The sequence below is a fragment of the Procambarus clarkii genome, chromosome 11 (assembly GCF_040958095.1).
Source record: "Procambarus clarkii isolate CNS0578487 chromosome 11, FALCON_Pclarkii_2.0, whole genome shotgun sequence".
NCBI lineage: Eukaryota > Metazoa > Arthropoda > Malacostraca > Decapoda > Cambaridae > Procambarus > Procambarus clarkii.
The window spans coordinates 39025538-39050730 of record NC_091160.1 but is presented as its reverse complement, the minus strand read 5'-3'; the positions used below and the strand labels follow the sequence as shown (position 1 = coordinate 39050730).

Below are 25193 nucleotides of genomic sequence, written 5' to 3'. Positions count from 1 at the left end.
GTATGTGTTCCATTTTGCAAGCTCCACATACCTCTCTTTCTGTAATTACCAAATGTTTATTCCTTACCTGAGTGTTTTCTGATATACCTAGACATACACATGAAGAGGCCGAGTTTCGAAGGGAGCAGAGTTAAATAAGCGAGATGGTCCAAATTCCGTCTCTATGTGAAAGGGTTACCGTCCTTGACTATCCATACCGTACAGAAATATTCTTACCCCTGGCCGCCCGGGCCTTGAGCCCATAAACAGAGTAAAGTTCCTTCTTTGAGAGGCGTCAGGTTGGTTTATTTGTGGTACTTTTCTCCCAAGCCTTCGCCAGGTGTTTATAGACGGAAGGGGGGATGCTATGTGGGGTGTCTGGCGATGTGTGGTTGTTGAGGTAGGGGGGAGTGTAGGGGCCAGTGAAGGATAGTGAAGGGTTGTGGTGGAAGGTACTGGCGGTAGCCAGTATTGAGGGATGCCAAATTAAATACATAATATATGAGGCAATAAATAATGAGGATGGTAGAGACGCAGACTGAGTGTGTTTATGGTGGTAGGAGAGGAACCTGGACGATGAGACGAAACCTTGACCCATAAACCACTATAGGCTAAAATTGCCTGCCTTACTGACTTACTCTTTCCCCATACCTTATTCATTTCCTTTTTTTATGCTATTTTAAGTGTAGGTGAAGGCCTTAAGCGCGTAATAGATTAACTTACCACCACCACATTCGCCCATCCACAAATTAACCCATCCACCATCACTCTCACCCCTTAAGCCTATCCGTAAAATATACTGACTATCCTAACTGTAGCACAGATTATATACAAATCGTATTTTTGCCTATGTTGACCTTATAGCCTATTATTGTCAACATTTTTAGTATCCTAATCCAAGAAGTCTCAGATTAATGTAAGTTAGTCAAGTGATTTAGTTTTGTAGCGTCACCTAACTGCTGGCAAAATCCAAAATAAGGAGGACCTACGACTGGTTCAACCAGTCATTGCAAGTGACTTAATTAACACAAGTCACGGGAAGGGGAAGCCTAAGCTGCAGAGTCAGACGTCATATGCACGCGCCTGTGTTAAAAAAATATGGGAAGCACATTTAAGGATAGACGCCCAGGTATCGAACCCGGTCAGAGGAGATGATTTGCGAGTCGCTCACTGCTGTCTCCTTAATCAGCAAAGCACACAATCCCTCACGCCACTCGTGACAGTTTTACAACACAAAAGCATCCCAAAACACTGAAACTACTTCGAACTTGGTGATGCAAAAATACATAACTATATAATAAAATTATAGATCAAAGAGCATGAACAGCTTCGAGCAGACTTGACAATAGCCGAGAGCATGCAAGCAGGGAGTGAGAATGAATGATACACGGCGCAGTCTAATTACAAGTTCGGGGTCGGTTAGCAAGCCGGGCGCCGTCTTGACGCCCTTCACCCCTCCACCAAGCCCACACCAGACACTCCACCACCACTTGGTTTACTCATTACAAATCAGCAGTATACAGCGGCTGACAAGCCGGTATATACTGCTGGAGTACATGTTTTGGCCGCTTACCGTGGGTTTCGGTATTCGCATAGCAGTCAGTACCTTGAACAATATATACAATATATACAGTCTAGACCCATACACACACAACTACCTACCAATTAACGATATAAACCCGGTTTCGAGCCGCTAATCTGTATACGTTGTGTACCTCGATTTACTGTTAACGTATTTGGTATTATTTGTCAATAATGTGCAGTCGGTTTACAATGGTCCCTGGTTCGATAGCCGAGCTTTCTGCAGTGAGGCGAGGCTATAGTGGCCGCCAGTGGGAGTACATGCAGGTACACAAGTTCACAGGTCAACACTTTTTTGTTTTTCTTTTTTTTAGCAGGGATATTCCTGCGCGGGCCCTAAGCCTCTGGCTGGCCCACTAAGTGTTGCTTGTTTCTGTTTTACTTCGGCAGAGTATGAGTATTTATGACTCGTATGGTCGCTTCAGTAAGATTTTGCCATATGTGTTTAACAACTTCTGCTCTGTTGAATCTAAGTTGAAATTTTAATGGGTTTCTAACTGTGCACTGTGTTAGATAATGTTCCAGTGATCTGTCTGGCATTTCTCCACAGTACAGGTCAACACTGACATACCTAGTCTGCATCATCCAAGTTTGAGCTTTTTTTAAATCTTAGCATAAAATCTGTCATTATCTGATAGCTAAATAAAGGAAGAGAGGAGACCAGAAGGCACTTACACCATAAGGGGAAGGCAGCTACAGGAAAGAGAAAGAGAGAAGGATCTGGGAGTGGCTATAACTCCAACACTTACACCGGAGACACACATAAATAGGACAACATCGGCTGCATATGGGACGCTGTCAAATTACAAGAACATCGTTTAGAAACCTGAATCAGGACTCCTTCAAAGCAATGTACACAACATTTGTTAGATCAATACTGGAATATGCATCACCGGCATGGAATTCGCACCTCGTTAAGCATAAAAACAAAATTGAAAAAGTACAAAGGTTTGCAATAAGATTAATGCTAAGACCTAAAAGAATTAACCTACGCGGATAGGCTAATGGAACTAAATCTCACAACCCTAGACGATAGAAGAAACAGGGGATACGATCACAACATACAAGATACCGAGGGAACAGATAAAGGTGGACAAGGATAGCCTCTTCAGATTGAGAGAAAGTAGGACAAGACACAGGTGGAAGCTGGAAACGCAATTGAGCCGAAGAGGGGCGAGGGGGGGGGGAGTAAGGAAGTGCTCGTACCCTTTACAGGTAGTTAACAAGTGGAATGCTGTAAAAGAAGAAGTTGTGGAAACCACCTCCATCCACAATTTTAAGGCCAGATTCGACAAAGAATTTGAACGTCAGATAGTTAATCTAAAACGTGACAGGTACAGGCCTAGTAGACTGGACATAAAGAGCTAGACTTCACAGCCCAATCACTTAGGCTGGCCGGTAGAGCGACGGTCTCGATTCATGCAGGTCGGCGTTCAATCCCCCGACCGTCCATGTGGTTGGGCACTATTCCTTCACAAGTCATATTCCAAATCCTTATCCTGACCCCTTCCAAGTGCTATATAGTCGTAATGGCTTGGCACTTTCCCCTGATCATTCCCTTCCGTTTCCTGTAGACAATAATAGGTAAAGTAAACGTGTTGTCCCAGCTAGAGGAGCTGACAGCTTGAAGACCAGACCACACACTGGAAAATGAAGAGACGACGACGTTTCGGTCCGTCCTGGACCATTATCAAGTCGATTGTGACAATCGAAAATGACAGTCATTTCAAATGACACTGAAAATAACGATTGTGACACGCAATGATCGAAACGTCGTCGTCTCTTCATCTTCTAGGGTGTGGTTTGGTCTTCACATCTTCAGCCACATTATTGTTATTCATCGTCTGCACCTGACAGCTAGATGTTCCAGGGCTTCTGACAGTTGACAGCTTGTTGTCTCTGGGGACTTGACCGCTGACATCTTGTTGTCCCTAGGGACCTGACAGCTGATACCTTATTGTCCCAGGGGCCTGACAGCCGACAACTTGTCGTGTAATTCTTGTTGCAAGGTTTCAGTGGCTTGTGTAATTGGACAAGTGAGGTATTGTCAACGGAAGCCTAGTCAGGAAGCAAAATTATTTAACCCATGATGCAGAAATGATTAGACAGTTGATATAGTTACTAAGGAAGGTAGTACAAAATATGGATTGTTGTGCTCCCGAAAAAAGTCCTCGTTTTGCACCATTTGTAGAAGGTTCCGAGAAAGAAAAAGGCATAAATCAAACTTAACTTTTCCTAGGCTTAGGATTTCTTATTTGAGCCTAGTACAGGTTAAATTAGATTGATGGTTACTTTGTTTCACATTTCAGTATGCCTTTCAGTATCCCAATAGAATAGTGGAATACGAGAGAACTTTTTAAAGTGGATACATCAGTACATGTTTTGTAAAATCTATCCATAGTAGTTATAGTTTCTCACTCTCCCTTCCTCATTCCTCTCTTCTCCCTCCCTCCATCTTTCTCTCTCTCTCTCCCCTTTGGGATCCTTCCAGCCCCTCTCTCTTTCTCTCTCTCCCTCCCTCTTTCCCATCATATTCCACAACCCATTTGCTACCCCCTGACCTACATTGTGAGGAACAACCAACTGAGAATATTTACTGACACCCGACACTACTTCTGGTACACCATGATTACCAGCCCCCCCCCCCTTCTCCTCATACTCTCATGTCTCTTGTGCACGCCACTGTGGCGCGTTCGTCCCCCCCCCCCACCTCTCTCTCTCTCTCTCTCTCTCTCTCTCTCTCTCTCTCTCTCTCTCTCTCTCTCTCTCTCTCTCTCTCTCTCTCTCTCTCTCTCTCTCTCTCCGTAAATAAAATCAGGTCAGCATAGCATAATCCGCAGCCCCTCACATTGTGTCAGATGAGGTATAATGCGTCTTCCTCAGTTGTCTGTGGGTGAATGGCTGTGTGTATTGGGAGGGGGGGGGGTGTCGTCTGGTTTGGTGGGAGGGGAGTCGTCTGGTGTTGGTGGGAGAGGAGTTTGGTGTTGGTGGGAGAGGAGTTTGGTGTTGGTGGGAGAGGAGTTTGGTGTTGGTGGGAGAGGAGTTTGGTGTTGGTGGGAGAGGAGTTTGGTGTTGGGAGGGGGGGGGGGAGTCGTCTGGCGTGTGAGGACTGTGGGGGTCATTGACAGTTGCAGGTGTGTATACTGTGGGGTTACTGACTCCTGCAGGTGTGTGGACTGTTGGGTTACTGACTCCTACAGGTGTGTGGACTGTTGGGTTACTGACTTGCAGGTGTGTGGACTGTTGGGTTACTGACTCCTGTAGGTGTGTGGACTGTTGGGTTACTGACTCTTGCAGGTGTCTGAACTGGATTGTGGTAAAAATACTCTGCAGGCCACATACCTTGAAAAGTAATAATGTGTACGTCTCGCTGCCAGTCAGGTTAATCATCACCAGTTAAGGCCAGTAACTAAATGGGTGATCGTATGGACAGCCACGTCCTTGGCAATAGGGCCATCTGTGCAGCCCGTCCTCCTAAGATTTCCCAGCGTCAAGACAGCGGTTAATTTAAAGTGTCCCCTCCTAACCTACAAAGAGAACCCAAAACAGAAAACGGGACAGTACGTCACTTTCGCAAGTCGCTTCCATTTTCTAGTACAATAATTTTTCGCCTTAGGTAACGCATAGGAGCAAAAAGCGACGTTCTTTGTAGGAGGAGAGGTTGATCTGTGAGACGGACAGGTTGCCTGCCCCCGACGGATAGACCCATTCTACCCATTTAGACCCATTCTCCTAAAATGATAGAACTTACAACAACTATTTGGTCAAACGTTTCAATATGTTCTGTTGGACCTCACTAAAGTTAACTTTTTGTACTAATAATTTTATAGAAACAGACAAAAAGGAAAAACTAAACATAGATATTTCTAGGTTTAGTACAGCACATATATGTACTATATTAGGCTTAAAATAGCATACATTTGGCCTAAGAGTACTTGGACAGCTTAGATTAGTTTAAGTTACATTTCCAATTTTCAAGATGCTTTTTGGACTATTTCAATAATGAAAAACAAATTTTGGGGGGTCCAACAGTACACTTTGGTACGTTCAACCAAATACTTGTTATAAGTACTATAATTTTAGAATGAAAGGCTGATATTGGAATCCAGGGACCTGGATATTGGATACTATGATTCTGAAATAAAGTAGGGGAAGCATAGTGTTCAAGTGGCCGCAGGTATCTGAATAGAACGAGCAAAAAGTATGCAAGTGTGAATAGAAAGAGCATTAAGTGTGCAGGTGCGTAAATAGAACATAAATTATATTAATTATAATTATAAAGCGTGAATGACAGGGTGAAATAGCCAGTGGTGGAAGAGTTGGGTAAATAACAGTATGTTGCAACTGGGTGAGTTGGAAATGTAAAATCACACAGGTGGGCGAGTGTGCTAGCGTTAATTACCGACTAACCTACTTATATTTACTCCTATTTGTTTGCTCAAGAAAGTGTTGCGAGGGGGGAAAAGAAAACGGGAATCCACAACAATATGACGTCACGACCAAATGAATCACGTGACCAAGCGCCATTTAGTGAGTGACCTTGTAGCACTCACATGGGGGATCATTACCCTGCAGTCTTATGGGTAAACTAGTCTTAATGATGATTTATAACATTTCTCCTGCAGCAAGCCTTGACTATAGTAATAATTACGTTAATTAACATGCGGCGGAAGCAACCAGTGTTAAATATGTATGTTTATTTACATGCATACATATATATTTACATACATGTGAAGTCGCTTAAGATAGGGGAAAAAAATAATATTTTAGTCATTAAAGGGAAAGAGAGAGAGAGCAATTCTTTGGATTAGGGAGTGGATAAGAGAAAATTAATTGATAAATAAAATGTAAGGGGAACCATTTCATATGAAGGGAGAGAGAGGGGAAAGTGGTTGTATAATTAGATGGTCCTGAAAGCAACTGAACTTGTAGATTCATTCCGCTTTCTTTTCGCTTATTTACAAAGTTTATCTGAGTTGAAAGGGGAAACTTCGTTAAGTCTACACAATTCTTACAAGCGCTAAGATATGTTAAAATGTAATATCATCAAACTTAACAACAAAGTCTAACTGTTAGGTTTTTCTATTCTGTTTTATAATATTGAGTCGTTTATGAAAGCAATTTAGTTGATTAAAATATAATGGCCCTACTCGGACATGCCAACAGTCCACAGCACATCTTTCAGAGACAAGCTCCCACACCTGCTAAGGCACACCATGTCCGCCCACACCCGTCAAGACACACCATATCCACCCACACCTGCAGAAGTACTCCTCCCTGCGTCCTCGTATGCCCAGTAAAGCACACCACATCCACTAAAGCGCACTCTCCCCACCCCTACTAAGTAATAGATGAAGTGAAGAAAAAGTCTTCTCCAGTTGAAAGTAAAGCAGAACGAGAGGATATAGTCGCCAACTGGGTCTTAGAAAACACAAGTCTTCAGTGTGGATTGAAGGAGCTTGAGGCATAGGTTGTGTGTGGAAGCCTGACTGTGTATACGTGTACGACTGTCAGTTAGACATACATATAGACATGAATTGTTATATTAATTCAGTCTCATGATCTGTTTCTGTCGAGAGCGAGGCTCTTTTACTCTCGCTCTCTTCCTCCCTCTCATTTTATAATTCTTCCAAGTGTTGTATAGTCGTAATTGCTTAGGGCTTTCTTCTGATAATTATCTTACATTACCTTCTCCCCTCTCTCTCCTCTCTCTCTCTCTCTCTCTCTCTCTCTCTCTCTCTCTCTCTCTCTCTCTCTCTCTCTCTCTCTCTCTCTCTCTCTCTCTCTCTCTCTCTCTCTCTCCGGCGCGTGGAGGCCAGAAATGATGATCGCCCACGTGGGTCTAATAAACACGTTACGACATGTTTAGAGCAGCACCCCGCCCCAATACCCAACACGACGTTTTGTTCCCACCTTCCCTCCCTCCACTCTTCTTCACTCCCCTTACTTCAGTCTTCTCCACTCCACTCCCTCCTCTCTTTCTTCGACCCCTTCCCTCCTCTCCTCTCCCTCCAACCTTTTCCTTCATTTTCGCATTGGTGTTGTATGTGCTTTGTTATTTTTGCTTGCCTCACATACACACACACACGGCAAGTTGTGTCTCACAGGTTTATTAGAATTCTATGACCAAGCAACAAGCATTAAGCAAGAAAGAGAAGGATGGGCAGACTGCATTTTCTTGGACTGTCAGAAAACGTTTGACACAGTACCCCATAAAAGGTTGTTGTACAAGCTGGAGAAACAAGCTGGAGTAAGTGGTAAATATGTGGAGTAAGTGCTCCACTAGTCAAGGGAGTACCTAAACAACAGGAAGCTGAGAGTTACTGTGAGGGATGAGACCTAAGACTGACGTGATGTCACCAGTGGAGTCCCACAGGGTTCTGTACTCGGCCATATCTTGTTTCTGATATACGTGTTGCTGATGCTAAAATTTTGCGAAGGATTAAGACAGAGGAGGACTGCAAGAGGCCACAGGATGACCTGGACAGACTGAAGGAATGGTCCAACAAATGGCTACTAGAGTTTAACTCGAGCAAGTGCAAAGTGATGAAGATAGGCGTAGGGAGCAGGAGACCAAACATAAGGTACCAGCTGGAAGAGGAAACCCTTCAGGAGTTAGGAAGAGAGAAATCTTTGGGAGTTAATATCACACCAAACTTGTCCCTTGAAACCCACATCAAAAGGATAATATCAGCGGCGTATGCAAGGCTGGCAAACATAAGAACTGCCTTCAGAAACTTGTGTAAAGAATCATTCAGGACCTTGTATACCTCATACGTCAGACCAATACTGGAATATGCGGCTCCAGCCTGGAGTCCACATCTAGTTATATACAAAACGAAGTAAGAAAACGTTCAGAGGTATGCCACCAGGCTAATCCCGAGCTGAGAGATATTAGCTACGAGGATAGATTGGTGGAACTGAACCTCACGACACTGGAAGAGAGAAGAGTTAGGGGACTTGATCACTACCTATACAATTATCAGAGGAATTGACAGGGTAGATAAAGATAAACCGTTTAGCACGGGTGGGACGCGAACAACGGGACACAGGTGAACACTTAATTCTCAAATGAGCCACAGGGATGTTAGAAAGAAGTTTGTTTAGTGTCAGCGTAGTAGATAAATGGAATGCATTAGGCAGTGATGTGGTGGAGGCTGACTCCATACAGTTTCAAATGTAGATATGATAGAGCCCAATAGGCTCAGGAACCTGTACACCAGTTGAGAGGCGGGACCAAAGAGCCAGAGCTCAACCCCCGCAAGAACAACTAGATGAGTACACACACACACACACAAGTATCGCAGACAATCATGCCATACAAAAGATTTGAAAATCCAATATTAATTGGAACACCTAGAGATCATAAACTTTACAAGATAGAACCAACATGGGTGTTTAAGAAAGGCAATGCTTTCATAAGTGAATAAAACTCTATGATGCGAGGACCAAACTCATGGGTATTAATCACCAGACCCGGTAATAACTCTCCTGTACCTTCTTGTACACAGATAAAAATATAAATAACATTGCATGAGTCTTCAACACTGTCCTTCACCCGCCGTCTAATATATACCGTCTAGCAGTGAGTGTTGGGACGACGCTAGACCCGTCAACAATGTCTGCACGTCGCAGTAAGAGACAGTGTAGTAGTTTAAATGGGAATATATAACAGGTGGGCTTCCATATAGGCCGGTACCTAAGCTCTTACTGATGTATGCCAATAAACTCATCAGGAAAGTTACATCTGAATCATCGTGTTCATCTTCTAATGATATCATTCGTTTCGTCGAGGGACAGAAAGCCTGTGTGTGTATATATACACAGGTTCGTATCGAGGTTCTCGGAAATCATTAGTGTTGCTGACAAAATTTTGTGTTTGATTCTACTACTGGGTGGACGACCCTTCCACTGAGTGGACGACCCTTCCACTGGCTGGAAGACCCTTCCACTGACTCGACGACCCTTCCACTGGCTGGACGACCCTTCCACTGGCTGGACGACCCTTCCACTGGCTGGTCGACCCTTCCACTGGTTGGACGACCCTTCCACTGGCTGGACGACCCTTCCACTGGCTCGACGACCCTTCCACTGGCTGAACGACCCTTCCACTGGCTGGACGACCCTTCCACTGGCTGGACGACCCTTCCACTGGCTGGACGACCCTTCCACTGGCTGGTCGACCCTTCCACTGGCTGGTCGACCCTGCCACTGGCTGGACGACCCTGCCACTGGCTGGACGACCCTTCCACTGGCTGGTCGACCCTTCCACTGGCTGGTCGACCCTTCCACTGGCTGGACGACCCTTCCACTGGCTGGACGACCCTTCCACTGGCTGGACGACCCTTCCACTGGCTGGACGACCCTTCCACTGGCTGAACGACCCTTCCACTGGCTGAACGACTCTTCCACTGGCTGGACGACCCTTCCACTGGCTGGACGACCCTTCCACTGGCTGGTCGACCCTTTCACTGGGTGAACGACCCTTCCACTGGCTGGACGACCCTTCCACTGGCTGAACGACCCTTCCACTGGCTGAACGACCCTTCCGCTGGCTGAACGACCCTTCCACTGGCTGGACGACCCTTCCACTGAATGGGCGACCCTTCCACTGAATGGACGACCCTTCCACTGAATGGACGACCCTTCCACTGGCTGGACGACCCTTCCACTGGCTGAACGACCCTTCCACTGGCTGAACGACCCTTACACTGGCTGGACGACCCTTACACTGGCTGGACGACCCTACCACTGGCTGGACGACCCTGCCACTGGCTGAACGACCCTGCCACTGGCTGAACGACCCTGCCACTGGCTGGACGACCCTTCCACTGGCTGGACGACCCAACCACTAAAAGACTCAACCACTGGGCGCATTATAGATTTAATTTCCGAATGAATATTCAGCCCATCCTCGTGTTAAAGACATTATTAACAGTAATGCTCTGCACCACCAATGGGCAAAGTTTCTTTCACCCTATGCCCCTGTTACCTAGCAGTAAAATAGGTACCTGGGTGTTAGTCAGCTGTCACGGGCTGCTTCCTGGGGGGTGGAGGCTGTTACCTATCGTACGTTACGGCTCGTGACTCTACAGCAGCCAAACTTTAATTACGTCTAGGGATACGACACAACTGCTGTTCTCAATAGCGAATCACCAGTATAACCCCTTGATAAGTAATGAGCACAATAATAAATCTTCATAAGGACTGAAGAATAGATACAACAATATTATATATATGTATTAAATAAATCTCAATAGCAAACAGATGATTATATGGTCACAATATATCACATTAAAATATCACTGTATCTTCCAGACATTAAATTACAATTATAATATATATATGGCTATGACAGAACAAAATATTATAACTTAACTCCAAGATGTTATCTCTCTGGTTCCCGTTCAGCTACTGAATAACAAAACGTGAGAGTCAAAACAGATTGCCTTGCCCCGCGAATAAATTGCCAAAGTTACAATATTTATTATTTCAACAATGGAGCAATACATTGTGACAAGAGTAATCTTAAACTAACTTAATGAATAATTAATACATATTGATATACACAAATAAAGTAAGTGTTTCTTTACATAGTAATTAAAATATGCATACAGAAGAGAATAATGGCATGCACCCCAGCAACGGACGATCCCACGACAATTTGCCAGATACAGTTCACTCAATTATTATTCACCTCTGTTACCCACTTATGATCACATATAAATCATTAGTTCCCGTGGGAAAACTGATCACACAAAGAAATAAAACAATCATTCCCACGATACGTTGGGCCTAACGCCAACACTGTAACATGAATGTGCATTTTCATAGAACATATAAGTATAACAATATACATGCTTGTAATTTATACACAATTATAAATGTACATATTAATATATTTACTTACGTATCTTATAAGGGTACGTAACAGAGGCCTGGTCGAGGACCGGGCCGCGGGGACACTAAAGCCTCGAAATTATCTCAAGATAGGAGATAACCATCGTACATATTTTGATGTACGAATGTCCACATTGCACATCAGTGACGTAATGGACGATTAGAAAGTAAAAATTTTGTATATAGACAAAATTTTGAAAGAAGACTTTTGAAAATGGACAAACCGGAAAAGGTTTTGTATTTTTCTTACTAATAGAATCATACCTAACCATCCCAGGCCTAATACACGCTATATGAGGTCTAATATAGTACATATATGTGCTATACTAGGCCTAGGAATATTTTAAATTTGATTCTTAACTTTATTTTTTTCAGGACTCTATAAAGAGAATAGTACCAAATGCTACTATTTAATGGTCTTTTACGCCAATATATGAATGATGGTTCACTTAGTTACAGAAAGTATTAAACAAGTGAATGATTGAATTATTTCAGAATGAGTTTCTGCATAAATATTACAGAATGAGTTCATGAGTATTATAATGAGTTTCTGAGCACAACAGAACAAGTGAACTCATGAATGACGTACGAAACTCAAAAGTATAATATTCAGTATAAACAAAACTACTCATAATAATAATACAGTCCGTCCTCCAAAAATGGGGTGGTAAATGTAAGGAGACAGATAAGTGCAATTATGTACTATTCATAGCAGTTAGGAATTGTACTTATTTTCACTTAATTTTAAATCGTAGTCAAATATATTGTGAATATTTGAGTTTACCTGAAAAACTGAATAGAAAAACTCAACTTACCTAACCGTCTTAGTTTTTGAAGATAATAATTTTATTGCTTCTTAATTACAATTACTACTTAACCTATAGCTATATTGATATTACAGTTTTATAAAACTAATAAAACAAAACTAAAATATATCAATAAATTGTAAAGAAACTCAGGATATTTTAAAATTTTGTATAAAATCTACATTGTTTAATAAACCTAAAAACGAAATTCTTGATATTTAAAACTTGCGTTACAGTTAAAAGTAATTGTAGTATTAATCTTAAAATTTTGAGGGTCTTAACAGAAAACGAGGAGAATTAAATCTAGCGAGGGAGTTGGGTAAATGGACCAGCCCTATAAGTGTAATTATGCACTGTTTATGGGTTAGTAAATGTACTTATTACACTTAGTAATAAATCGTACTGTTAATTCGGAGGATGGGTTGTAATAATAATAATAATATTTTATTTAGGAAAAGTACATACATAGATGCAGTTACAAACATTCTGATTGATTTATAGAGGTAAAACATACAATACCTAAGCCTACTAGTACGCATAGCGTTTCGGGCAAGATAACTTCTGGTAACTGCGTATGTGTAGTCCAACATGTCAAGCTTTTCTCCGAATGATTTATGCAAGGAATATGTACTTGTGTAATGTATCACACATATACGTAAATATACGCATTTTCTTCTTAGTGTGTGTGTTGCCAGATGATTAATAACGCTCGTATTTTCTCGTGCCAGAATGGTGACTCGCAGCAGTATACACACTTCTTGCCTCCTGATGACGCGGCTGGCTGCCATATGGTCGACCCTCCCGCCGTCAGTAGTGTCGCCGTCGCCCGTCATGCACCGCGCGCCAGGCAACACTATGTCTACACACGCACAAGTCACGCCATCCGGCCAGACTAAACCGCTTCTGCCTAGTATCAACAATGTTACAGTCGCACCAAACATACACCATGAACACGATGAACAATTGAAACCTACAACTCGGAATTTTAAGAGTGTTCTTCAGGGAAGAACACTCAGTAATAATGCCCTAGAAGGGATTAGTAGACCTAATAATCAATCAAACGTCACAAATTCAAGAGAATCAGAAAATGACACCCTGACTGAAGCCTACACATACAGCACAGATTACAGCGACACTGTAAGCAACACTACGGAAGACTGGTACAGTTGGAACGACACCTTTACAGATAACAGCACTGATGTCTTCAAGGTGTATTCCAAGATCTACAGGTATCAAATGATCAAGGTGAGGGCACTTTTAGATTTTAAATGAATATTGCATGGTTTTAATATGCAATTAATGTTTTCTTTATGGCCCTGGATACATCATTATTTTCAAATTATTAATTATGTTGATTGCATAATCGTTTTTACGGCCTCGTGTCACAATGATATTGTCTGGTTGGTCAAGGTTACTAATATATTTAGGCTATTGGGTCAAGGCAAGATGCTCGTCTACTGTCTTGCTGGTCGTTGTAAGATGTTATGTCATCATCTATAAGTAAACATATAGGCATATTATATTTCACGCTCCTTATGCTATCTCTTCCCAATAACACCTGCTGCTTATCTGGACCAGGTATTAATTTATTTGCCCATAAAGCACAAAATATAATTAATATACAGTACAATATGCACAAACAAAATGTATTTTAACTGCCTTTGGATTTCCCTAAATCTTTTTTTTAATACCTCAAATCTCTTTTGTATAGGAATTTTTTGCCCAAGAGGTTGTAAATATTTCACTGTATTGTCATGTAATATCATTACGCTGTTATTAATTTAATGTTCGACAGCTAGAGTAGGTTGTAACAAATCCCATCACATTAAATAAACTGCTGATTCCTGGCCCAAGAGCTGGAACTCATGGATTGTAAACTGGAAAAGTACTGGTACCATACAGTGAAGAAATGCTAAATGTAGTCGTGGCATTACGATTAGGTCGGCAAGCCACCAGTAAGGTAACGCGGTACCAAGGTAACACAGTACCAAGGTAACGCGGTTAACCCTGTGTCAGTACATTACGTGGCTTTGCCAGAATGTAACTGATAGCAGGATGTAACTGATTACCTTATCCATAATAATTCCATCGCACCTATCCGCTGTATTAATTAATATGGACGTAACTTATACACAATTTATTTTCAAAACATATTGTATAATTTTGATAAATATATTATGAATATTTATTGATAATTTTAGTTTTCTCTAGCGAAAAAATATCAGACTTATCAAGGTCCCAATCGTGCAATAGTCTGCCCAAGTGATCTCCCACATGACCCACCGCGCAAAACCAGAAACCATGCTTGCCCATTGCATGTTGGCCAACGACTAACATTTATCCAACTTCACAACAGCTACCTAACTTCCCAGGTTACTGCTAGGTGAACAAGTGCATCAGATGTAAGGGAACTATGCCCAAACGTTTCGTCCTGCTGGGAATCAAATTCGGGATCATTCGGTAAAGAGGCAACTGTTAACCGATATCGTCTGGGTGCAAACCCGAACATCCACGCTCACTCACGCATTAGCATTCACCCGCAACACACGTTCCGCACAGAGATTTCTAATAGTTAACACTGCATATATCATTAGATAAGGCTGGATTTGGTGATACTATGATATGTTAGGATGGGTAAGACTAGAACAGGTCGAGTTACGTTAAGTTGGGCTGGGTTAGACGAGGTAGATTTTAAAATCCATTGATGAATTCTTACTCAATAAAGTGACAAAGAGTTCCCCTTGGAGGTGTGAATGCGGTATTGAGCGAGGTCTGGCCAGTGAGTCACGAGGGTAGCTGCAGGCCTCGCGTGTCCTCGTCACGTAACCAATATTGCAGAGCAACTCGCGGCGCCACCCGCCACGCTAAGTCACCCAGACTGCAGCACGACCGAGCCTGCCACACTTCCGACAGGGATTGAATGGGAGTCGCGAGGATGGAACTTATCGCAGTGAATAGTCAAGCGACGTAATTTGTAAGAGGACGGGCTGCCATCCTCTTAAAGGGTAGTACACCACATGTAGTAACTATTTGGTCCAAATTACCAATATGTAGTAAGTAATGGATCACTAAAATGTGTACGTTTTGTATTATTGAATTATGCCAAATAGGAAACTTCTAACCGCAACATGAAAATGGACTTAACGTAACCTAACCTGTCCTAGCAATCCCAGGCCTTATACATGCTGTCTGAGGCCTATCATAGACCTCATAGCCCGGCGGGCTATACGTGCTGTATGTTAAGCTGTATGACTTAGGAATGTTTGGTTGGTTTTTAGTGTTATTTTTCTCGGACTCAAATTAAAAGTACAAAACGTGAACTCTCTGGTGGTCCATCACTACATACTGATACTTTCGACCAAATAGTTACTTGCTATTTACAGTCGGCATAACCGCTTAGTCCTGGTGGTAATTCTCATGTAGGCTGAAACGGTTTCCCTAAACCAAATGTCATTGTTCACTTAACAGTAAGTAGGTAACTGTGAGCAAGGCAACTGTTGTGAGTTACATCCAGGAAGGTCAGTTGATGGCTAGGTGGTGCTCAATTAGACTAACGAGAGGTCTGTCCTCGACGATGGAAAGCCATTATACAAGATGAGTGCAGATTCAGGCTCCCAACGATTATATATATATATTTTTTAGTAATGCTTCTATTGTATTTGATGATTTATGATACAGCAGTTGAAGTATGCGCTGTTTCATCCATTGTATTCCGGTTCCCTCAGCCTATTGGGCTACCATGAGTAATGAATTAAAAAGTTACGGCTAAAACATCTAAAGAAATGAATACAGAGCACTCTACAATTATTAAGCTTCAGTTACATATTTATATTTAAACAATTACATATTTATGTCTAAACAATTACATATTTATGTCTAAACCGAAACATAAATATGCTTTAATTGGGACTATTATGGAGCTTAGACTAACCGAAAAAGCTTTCTCGCTACTTATCTTCCACACCTCCCAATACCGGGTGTAAAGGAGCAGCAATAAAGTGTAAACAAGATGGAGATCTCACACCTACACATAGGAATGGGGTTGGTCGTCACTCAGGTTTCTATTTCTAGCTTCAACAACACTCCCTGTCACACGTACTAAGCTAAATACTTGACGTGAAGCCAAGAGGGTCTTGTGTATTTTTCTACTGCATACGAAACACGAATGATATAGCTGGCCGTCTCAGCGAAATAGAAGCCCCGTTGAAACTCATTTTAAGAACTGAAAACCTAATAACAAATAATAATAATAATAATAAATAACTAATAATAAAATAATAAAACCTAATAACTGAACTATTAATACTAATACAATCTTTCTCAGGTATGACCGAAAGAAATAAAAATAGGGGGTGGGGTCGGCCTATGTGTTCTACTGATTGGCCACAACGTACGAAATCCAACGCCTTAACTTGGCCGAACCCGAGACTCCCCTCTAACCTAACCGACCGACGCACAGACAACGTAAATTTTGATGAACCGCTATTTTTTCATAGCACGATGCATTTCTTACGTTGGTTACCATAACGCATAGCGGCATATCCACTCATTTCCACTTAGCTATTTGATATTACAAAAAAGATACAGGGAAGTGGTCGCAGTCAGTTAAAATTAAAATGTACTTATTCTCATTTTATACAAATAACTAAATTGAAATCCTAAAAAAAAAAAAAAAATCTTATGACCCAAGTTAACATTGCATGGAAAACTTAAACACAGCTATTAACATCAAGCAAGGGATTGCAATTTGTGACTCGTACAATAGGATACGAAAACAAAAATCGTAGTATTCACTGATATCAGACACTTACGTGAAATATTACGAATAAAGAGTAATATATTCAAACGAATTGTTGAATCGGCCCCCTTACTAAGAGCATTACGTACAATTTGACTATTTGTAAATATCTATCCTATAGGTAAATTAGACCGGCCTCCAATTATGTAAGATCCGAAAATCGAACCGAGCTTTATCGGCATTTGAATTAAAAGCAATGTATCAAATCTTCGATATGTCGGTGACGGCCTGCATGGTACATGTGACGGAAGTGTCTTAACTGTCAAAACATGTAACAAAAGTGCTTTAATTAACCGTCGAAATATGTGACAAAAGTGCCTAGAAACCTTCAAAACATGTGATGAAAGTGCCTAAACAGGCCAATCTTGCACAGGTATGTTAATTAAGTAATAATTGGAAATAAAAATAGAAAACATAAACTTAAATAAAAACTGAACAAAATGAACCTAAACCAACACCTTGCCAAGCTATGTACAACGACAGGAGAAACCTGCTCCAAACAAGTGTCATTAAGGGAAGAAGGAGGGGAGGAACATGCAAACTCAGTAGTAACTTTTTTTTTTTTTGGCCAAACTAAATTTTCATAAATATCTCAAATAGTTCACAAGGAAATGCGGTGAAATAGAGCATGGTAATCCTGGGTTATGTATTAGTTAACTATCCATACTTACAATTCATCATTAATGTCGCGAGTAGGGTACTTGAGGCTTCCTCAATGCTCCTCTCACAGTCCAAGCTCGGAGGGTACTAGTCTGCCTTTACTTTTCCTCATAATCGTCAGTTAAGGCGGAGGGCATCTTACTTTGTGCAGAAAGCCAACCGGAGCCGGGTCTATGCTGCGTCGGGGAATTCTGATTGGCTACAACAGGAATGTCAAATGTCACGCTACACCGGGTAACTACCCCTTAATGTGCTTAGCACTCGGGTGTCAGATGCGTCAAAGATGTAATGTCATTCTATGTTGTGCAAAACTTGTTAGCATCGCAATATCATATAACTTTCGATGTGTTTTATCTCGACTCCATCTGAAATTAAATGTCTTACCTTGGATATAATTCAGAAAATATTGTAATCTTCATAATGTTGATATGTTGCAGGTGGGTGTGTTGTGCACTGTGATGTCCGTCATCATCCTCTCCACCTGCAAGATGCTGCTTCAGGTCTTTGCACAATATGCAGGCAGGGAGAAATTACCGGACGAAATATGAGTTCTTCTGTGGATGATTCTTTATGTATATGTGGGGAGAGAAGATCCCCGGTAACATGAACACTGCTGAGAGTGCCTGCTGTTTATGTGTGGTAGAGAAACCCCACAATGTTATCACTGCTGAGACTGCCTGCTGTTTATGTGAGCAGAGAAACCTTCCAAGGCATGTGATCACTGCTGAGAGGAGCTGGCACTAAACGCGGTCAGACATGATAACTGTGCTCCAGGTTACAAATAAGTCTGTGGTTAACATGAAAACTGACTGCTGCGACTGTCATCTCTGTGTAGCCTCATGTTGACTGGGTAAGTCCATAGGTGTCATTGGAACAGAACGGTGATTGATTCTATGTTAACTGTGGAAGGAATAATCCTTGGTTAACATGCAGCAAAGACATTTCGATGACGTGTACACACTCGTGATATTCAACTACATCAGAACTTGTAATTATGCTTTTATATTCTAGTAGGGGGATGAGTCCCTGTTAGAAATACTTCGGCTCATTTACTATAGGCTCAAGAAATACGTAGGCAGAAAGGGGGCACTAGCCGAAAAATTAGCTGGTGGATGAGAAAGCCCATTTATGCAACCGAAGGATAAAGACTCGATACAAAGTGGAGTTTTCAATAACGGATCATGTTATATTTAGTATCAGAACTGAGTCATGTAATGGTTTTAATGTTCGTGGGAGTAACATTTCATTCTTATTTCCAACTAACAAATTTATGCGATGACAGCTACGGAAAAAGAGAATATCAGTATGGTTTTTCTGAACACAATTCTCTTAATTTTCTGTTAGAATGGAGAAAAAAGTGAATTATTCAATTAAAGGTCAGCTCTTGGTAAATATACCCCCCCCCCCATAATCCCCGGGAACAGAACTCATCACCCCATCCTTCTCCCCCCCCCCCTTATCCATCCCACGAACCAAACCAATAAACATTCTTTCCTTGCTTAGCTAAATGAATTGTGGAGTTCAGTCCCTGAGCCCATTATGTGCCTCTGTAACTCTTTCCACTACCTCCCACAAGATGGGTATGGGGTGCATAATAAATGAATTAACCTACCCCCCCCCCCCTTCCTTGGCTTGGCGCTTTTCCCCTGATAATTCCCTCCCTACCCCCACTACCTCCCAGAAAATAAAATATCCGCCAGGAACGTTCGCGGTGAATTTATTTTCTGATAACAATGATGAGAATGCACAAGTCAGAATGTGTTGGCAACACTGCCTGTTTGTTTATGCACCAGCAACTGTTCATGGCATCAGCTGGTTAATATTGATATAGAACAAAATCATGAACAATTGGAGATGTACGTGATCTATTATTCGAGACGGAATACTAGAGCATGTTATTAATTATTAAATTAAATTGAAATGAAAACAAAGTCATCAGTAACGTTGACTCGGTCTACTCTTCACAATCACACGTTTAAGGTAAACGTCGATAGATTTACAATAAGTCCCGTTTAACCTTCATGATTTATGTTACGATTGCGGCCTTTTAGGATTCAGTTGAAATCGTCAGACTAAGTGAACATAAACTTATGTCATTATGCTGGTAACAAACGGGTCATGCTGGGGGAGTGGCCCAGCTTGGATTTCTTTGTTTTATATATTTCTAAATTATATGTATATATATTTTTTTCTTTGATTGATTGATGAAGATTAAGCCACCCAAAAGGTGGCACGGGCATGAATAGCCCGTAAGTGGTGGCCCTTTTGAGCCATTACCAGTACCAAGAGCTGATACTGGAGATCTGTGGAGGTGCGGCTGCACCCTGCGTGACGGGAGATGTCTCCCGTGTGTGTTTTTTTCTTTGTGATACGTATACTTATATATCTTCAACCGGAGGTGAGGTGAAGCACTTCACTATGGGCCAATAGGTTCACTGCAGCTTACCAATCTCCTATATTTCAGAGATGCCTGGGGCATATTGGATATTTCATCGTGTTATCGAAAACGGCAGAGGATAACAAGGTGTTACTACCCACAGGATGGGTATAGGGTGCATAATAAATGCACTAGGCTATCTGAATCCAGAGGTTGAAATTGAAATTGAAATAAGTTTATTGAGGTAAAATACACACAAAGGGATGAGGTAGCTCAAGCTATTCTCACCCCGTTCAGTACATCGTGTTAATACATTCATAGACACACACATCACAAACAATAAACATATTACCAAACATTCTGAGAGATAAACATCTATATTTCCTAGTATCCAGAGGTGATGTACTGCTTCATCTCCCCTCCGTCTGACACCATCATTCACTAGTGTCATAATCTGCCCATCCCTATCCTATGCCTATGAAAATTCCCAAATTATTTGCCACATGTAAGGTTGCTTCTGCCTTACTTGGGAATGTAACTATGAAGGTGCTACGTACAATATATATATGCAATATTTTCCACATTCCCAGATGAGAATGTAGAGCACATTAAGGACCGTTGTACATATAAACATCCAATACTCAAGGCGATGAGTCACAATAACGTGACTGAAGTATTTTTATTTTTCTGGAAACGTTGTTGTCCCTTCATCTTCTAGTGTGTGGATTGGTCAACATCCAATACTCAACTTTGTCACGTTTGTTTATAGTCTTTTTTGGTCAAGAAATTTAGGTTGTATAGTCCATCTCTATATATATAACTGGCTCTGAACACTTTGAATATATTATTTTGTTATTTATATGTCCATTTTATGAGTAGTTTAATCATACATAAAATAAATAATAATATTGAATTCGTGATTTAGGTAATACATCACACAAGTTGTTACACATGTGGTGATAAGGGTAAGGTAATCATGAGTAAAAAGCACTAATCAATGGTGTAATAATTACTTGAAATAATTAGAGAGAGAGAGAGAGTTGTCTTATTCGAGGTCTTCACGAGTAAAGTCATAAGTCTTTGTCATAAGAACAGGTACTAACAACAGTACTGTTGTCAACAGTTGAGTCTCCACGCTCGGCACTTCCCCATCGCGAGCAAGTGGTGCTGGAACGTTGCTCACACCAGATGAAAACAGTTGTCCAAACCATACACTAGTAAGTGAAGGGACGACGACGTGTCGGTCCGTCCTCGACCATTCTCAAGTAATAATAATAATAATAATAATAATAATAATAATAATAATAATAAATGTTTATTCAGGTAAAGTACATACATACAAGAGGTTTTACAAAAATTGATAGATTTATAGATAGAGCTAGTACATACAATGCCTAAAGCCACTATTACGCAAAGCGTAATTCGATTGTGTGAGTATCAAGTCGATTCTCACAATCGACTTGAGAATGGTCCAGGACAGACCGAAACGTCGTCGTCCCTTCACTTTCTAGTATGTGGTTTGGTCAACATATTTCAGCCACGTTATTGTGACTCGTCGTCTGAAAACAGATCTTCTAGCCAGTATGACTATATAGCACTTGGAAGGGGATATGAGGACAAAGTTCTGACATATGTCAGACGTCAAGTTCTGACAGTTTCTTGGCGTTGGGAATGCTCCCGAGAACGGTACTGACTCAGAGCGTGTCAAGCAAGTTCAACACTAATGTATAGTACATCCTGGTTTGTGAATGAACACGTGTCACAGCCTTAACGCCCCCTTCAGAGGTCACTAGGCTATAAAACCAACCAATGGGTATTGCACAATTTATACACTTGTGGCCTTATTTAACAAGTATTGTCATAATAGAAAAGAAGCGTGAGTCTTTTATCTTGTAACTAATTTAACCACCAAGCTTTTCATCCACAACAATCTGCAGTTTCAACAACACTTGACACATAATAATCATGTACCATTGGTGAACAACCCTGCATCATATTTTCTCTAAATCCAATGTATTCAATTATACCAACTCACCACTGAGAAGAATTTAAGCAGTTACCTGACCGACAGTTGGTTCGATCACCCCTTGATTGAACCCAGAGTTCGAATCCGAGCAGGACAAGACGTTTAGGTACGTTTCCGAACGCCTGGTGCACTTGTTTACCAAGCGGTAACTAAATACTGTTAGTTGACTTTTGTGAGTTGAATCCTGGGCAAGGTCAGTCTATGGCTAGGAAGATTTCGACAAGCCTGACAGACTCTCCGTCCCCGACATGGAAAATCATCACTGGTGGTATAAATCAACCCCAAATCTCACTGTATATAATGCTAATACTTTTCAATAAACAGGTCAAACTCTCGCTAGAAGCAGCTTGCTCAAAAATAGAACAAAAGCTGCTGTTTCCCCTTAAACAGATTCAATTTTCTATTCATACTTCGCTTAAATAAATTGCATAGAAAACGGAAAAGTTCTTTCATATAACAGATGCCTTTAAGACTCCATTTCCACGTCTTAATATAATTAACGGCCAGTCATAAAAATACAGAACTGTCTCTTCTGCCATTATAGCCGCTATCTGCTAATTGTGGAATCGCCATCATAACAGCTAATGCAGTGCTTACGAGCATTCCATGCAGATTAGTTTATATAATCATGAATTAATATGATCAATTATACTAGAATTTTCACAGTTAATTAATGAGTAGATGCATTCATTTTTTGACGATATTTCGGTAAATACAACGAAGCGTCTCGGTTATATCGAATCACATATTTAGCTCAATAAATATATTTTTGTACTATTCATACATGTTAGATGAATGGTATTGTTTGTGTATAACTCTCCTGATCAGCCATATATATATATACTTGTTTCTCAATCGTAATATGTCATACTTAGCTATAATCTTTTAGCCATAGTGATTTGAAATCAATTTTCTTGGCAGCACCATATATAATTTTCTTCCATATTTACGTAATTTTTTCCAGTTTTTTAATTAATGTCCTAATATATAATTTTTAGCAAATAACTTCATTCATCTTATTTTCTGTCGTGTGTCGTTTGTTGTTAGTTTTCCTTTGCTTGACCGAGTTGGTCTTTGTTGACATCCTCTCCTCCTGCTTAATGTTTTAGCATTGCAATATTTTCTGAAAATTTGACATTTATCTCTGAAATTTGTACAAATGAGCAGGAATCAATTGTTAGTTCTCTTCTATGACTTGTAATGCAAATTTCCTGTGCATAATAAACATATATAAATGAAACAGTTTTGATTCACCGAGTGCTTTGATTACCTTCCATAATGTATTAATAATGATAATAATATTTATTTGCAAGAAGGTACAATGGGTAGGTGAGATTACATATAATTGGTATTTTTATATTCATGCAAAATCACTAACACCCATAGCGTTTTGTGCAGAATTAAACGCATAATTGCATAAATGTTGTGCAAATGGAAATTGATGCTACTCTCATTAACCTAATGAGTTCGAAGCGAGTGTATTATATGGCATAATCTACTCGCTAAAATACAATTAATTCTATAATATAAAGAGCGCGGGTCACCAAAGAAAACACATGGTGGTCTAATACTTATTACTATTTCTTTAATTTTAAAACGTTTGTTGAAGAGGGAAGTTAGTAATTATGAAAAGAATCTGACAAGCCGGGAAGACCATGTATAGCAAGTTAAGGTTGGAAATTTGTTATGAATAAAATTATTTTGTTGTCAGTAATTTTGAGTACTACAAGAGCAGCCAACAGTACCAATACTACAAGACCAGCCACAGTACGAGTACTACAAGACCAGCCAACAGTATCAGTACTACAAGACCAGCCAACAGTACAGTACTACAAGACCAGCCAACAGTACGAGTACTACAAGACCAGCCAACAGTACGAGTACTACAAGACCAGCCAACAGTATCAGTACTACAAGACCAGCCAACAGTATCAGTACTACAAGACCAGCCAACAGTACGAGTACTACAAGACCAGCCAACAGTACGAGTACTACAAGACCAGCCAACAGTACGAGTACTACAAGACCAGCCAACAGTACGAGTACTACAAGACCAGCCAACAGTACGAGTACTACAAGACCAGCCAACAGTACGAGTACTACAAGACCAGCCAACAGTACGAGTACTACAAGACCAGCCAACAGTACGAGTACTACAAGACCAGCCAACAGTACGAGTACTACAAGACCAGCAACAGTACGAGTACTACAAGACCAGCCAACAGTACGAGTACTACAAGACCAGCCAACAGTACGAGTACTACAAGACCAGCCAACAGTTTAACTTTTAGACATACAATTATTGACTTATATTTATCTGAATTGTTACCGTTGGGCTGATTAATAGCAGAACAGGACTTTGTCCTCCCAGTACCAGAATTCAGAGAACCAACTTATTTATTTATTTAACCACCAGTAAATACATGAAACGTTACGTTGTTTTCAGTTTGTAGATTTTCTGAGTTTAACGGCACCTAATTTAGCAGCAAAGAGAGTGTTGTGTTATTATATCTGCCAGTGTTAAGAATTTCTGTACTTTGTACATTTTGCGCTGTCCAGATGCTATGAGTGTGTTCCTAGAATCCCTCCACAGCCATTAGTATCACCTGCGAGCGTTCGAATAATTCATTTCAAACTATTTTTTCATTACCTAGCAGAAACTTATTTATTTCAATCATATGTTTATTTCAAGTGTTGTAACATGAAGCAAGTGGTTTAATATTATATTACATCTAAATGCTATGCATGCTAGTGGTTGTACAAGAATGTAGACACTCTTGTATATATAAATAAATAAAAATAAATAACATAAAAAACATGAGCTCCACACCAAAAATAAATATATCTTTGATACCCCCCCCCCCTCCCTCCAAGAATCAAACTAGTCAAACAGTCAAAACAGACTCGGGGAGGAATTACCTCTAGAGTCAGACTAAATCTGTGCAAACACTCCATGCAAATAAAAGGTCCCACTTTAAGGAACTCACTTCGTAATGAATTAAAAAATTGTCCAACCAATGCCTTATTGAAAAATGAAACCAAAAAGTACCTAATTTCATCCTCAGT

General features: G+C 40.8%; 1 protein-coding gene across 2 annotated transcripts in view; it reads left to right on the top strand.

The window, feature by feature from the left end:
• Window positions 1-24967, top strand: part of LOC123758328 (pyrroline-5-carboxylate reductase 1) — a 39542-nt gene extending 14575 nt beyond the window's left edge. For both annotated transcript variants that reach the window (XM_045742601.2, XM_069322659.1), the window contains exons 2-3: window positions 12995-13511; window positions 18162-24967. In XM_045742601.2, the coding sequence (XP_045598557.2) occupies window positions 23814-24467 (654 nt within the window). In that variant the 5' untranslated portion in view covers window positions 12995-13511; window positions 18162-23813 and the 3' untranslated portion in view covers window positions 24468-24967. The remainder of the gene's footprint in view (window positions 1-12994; window positions 13512-18161) is intronic.
• Window positions 24968-25193: the final 226 nt, after the last annotated feature.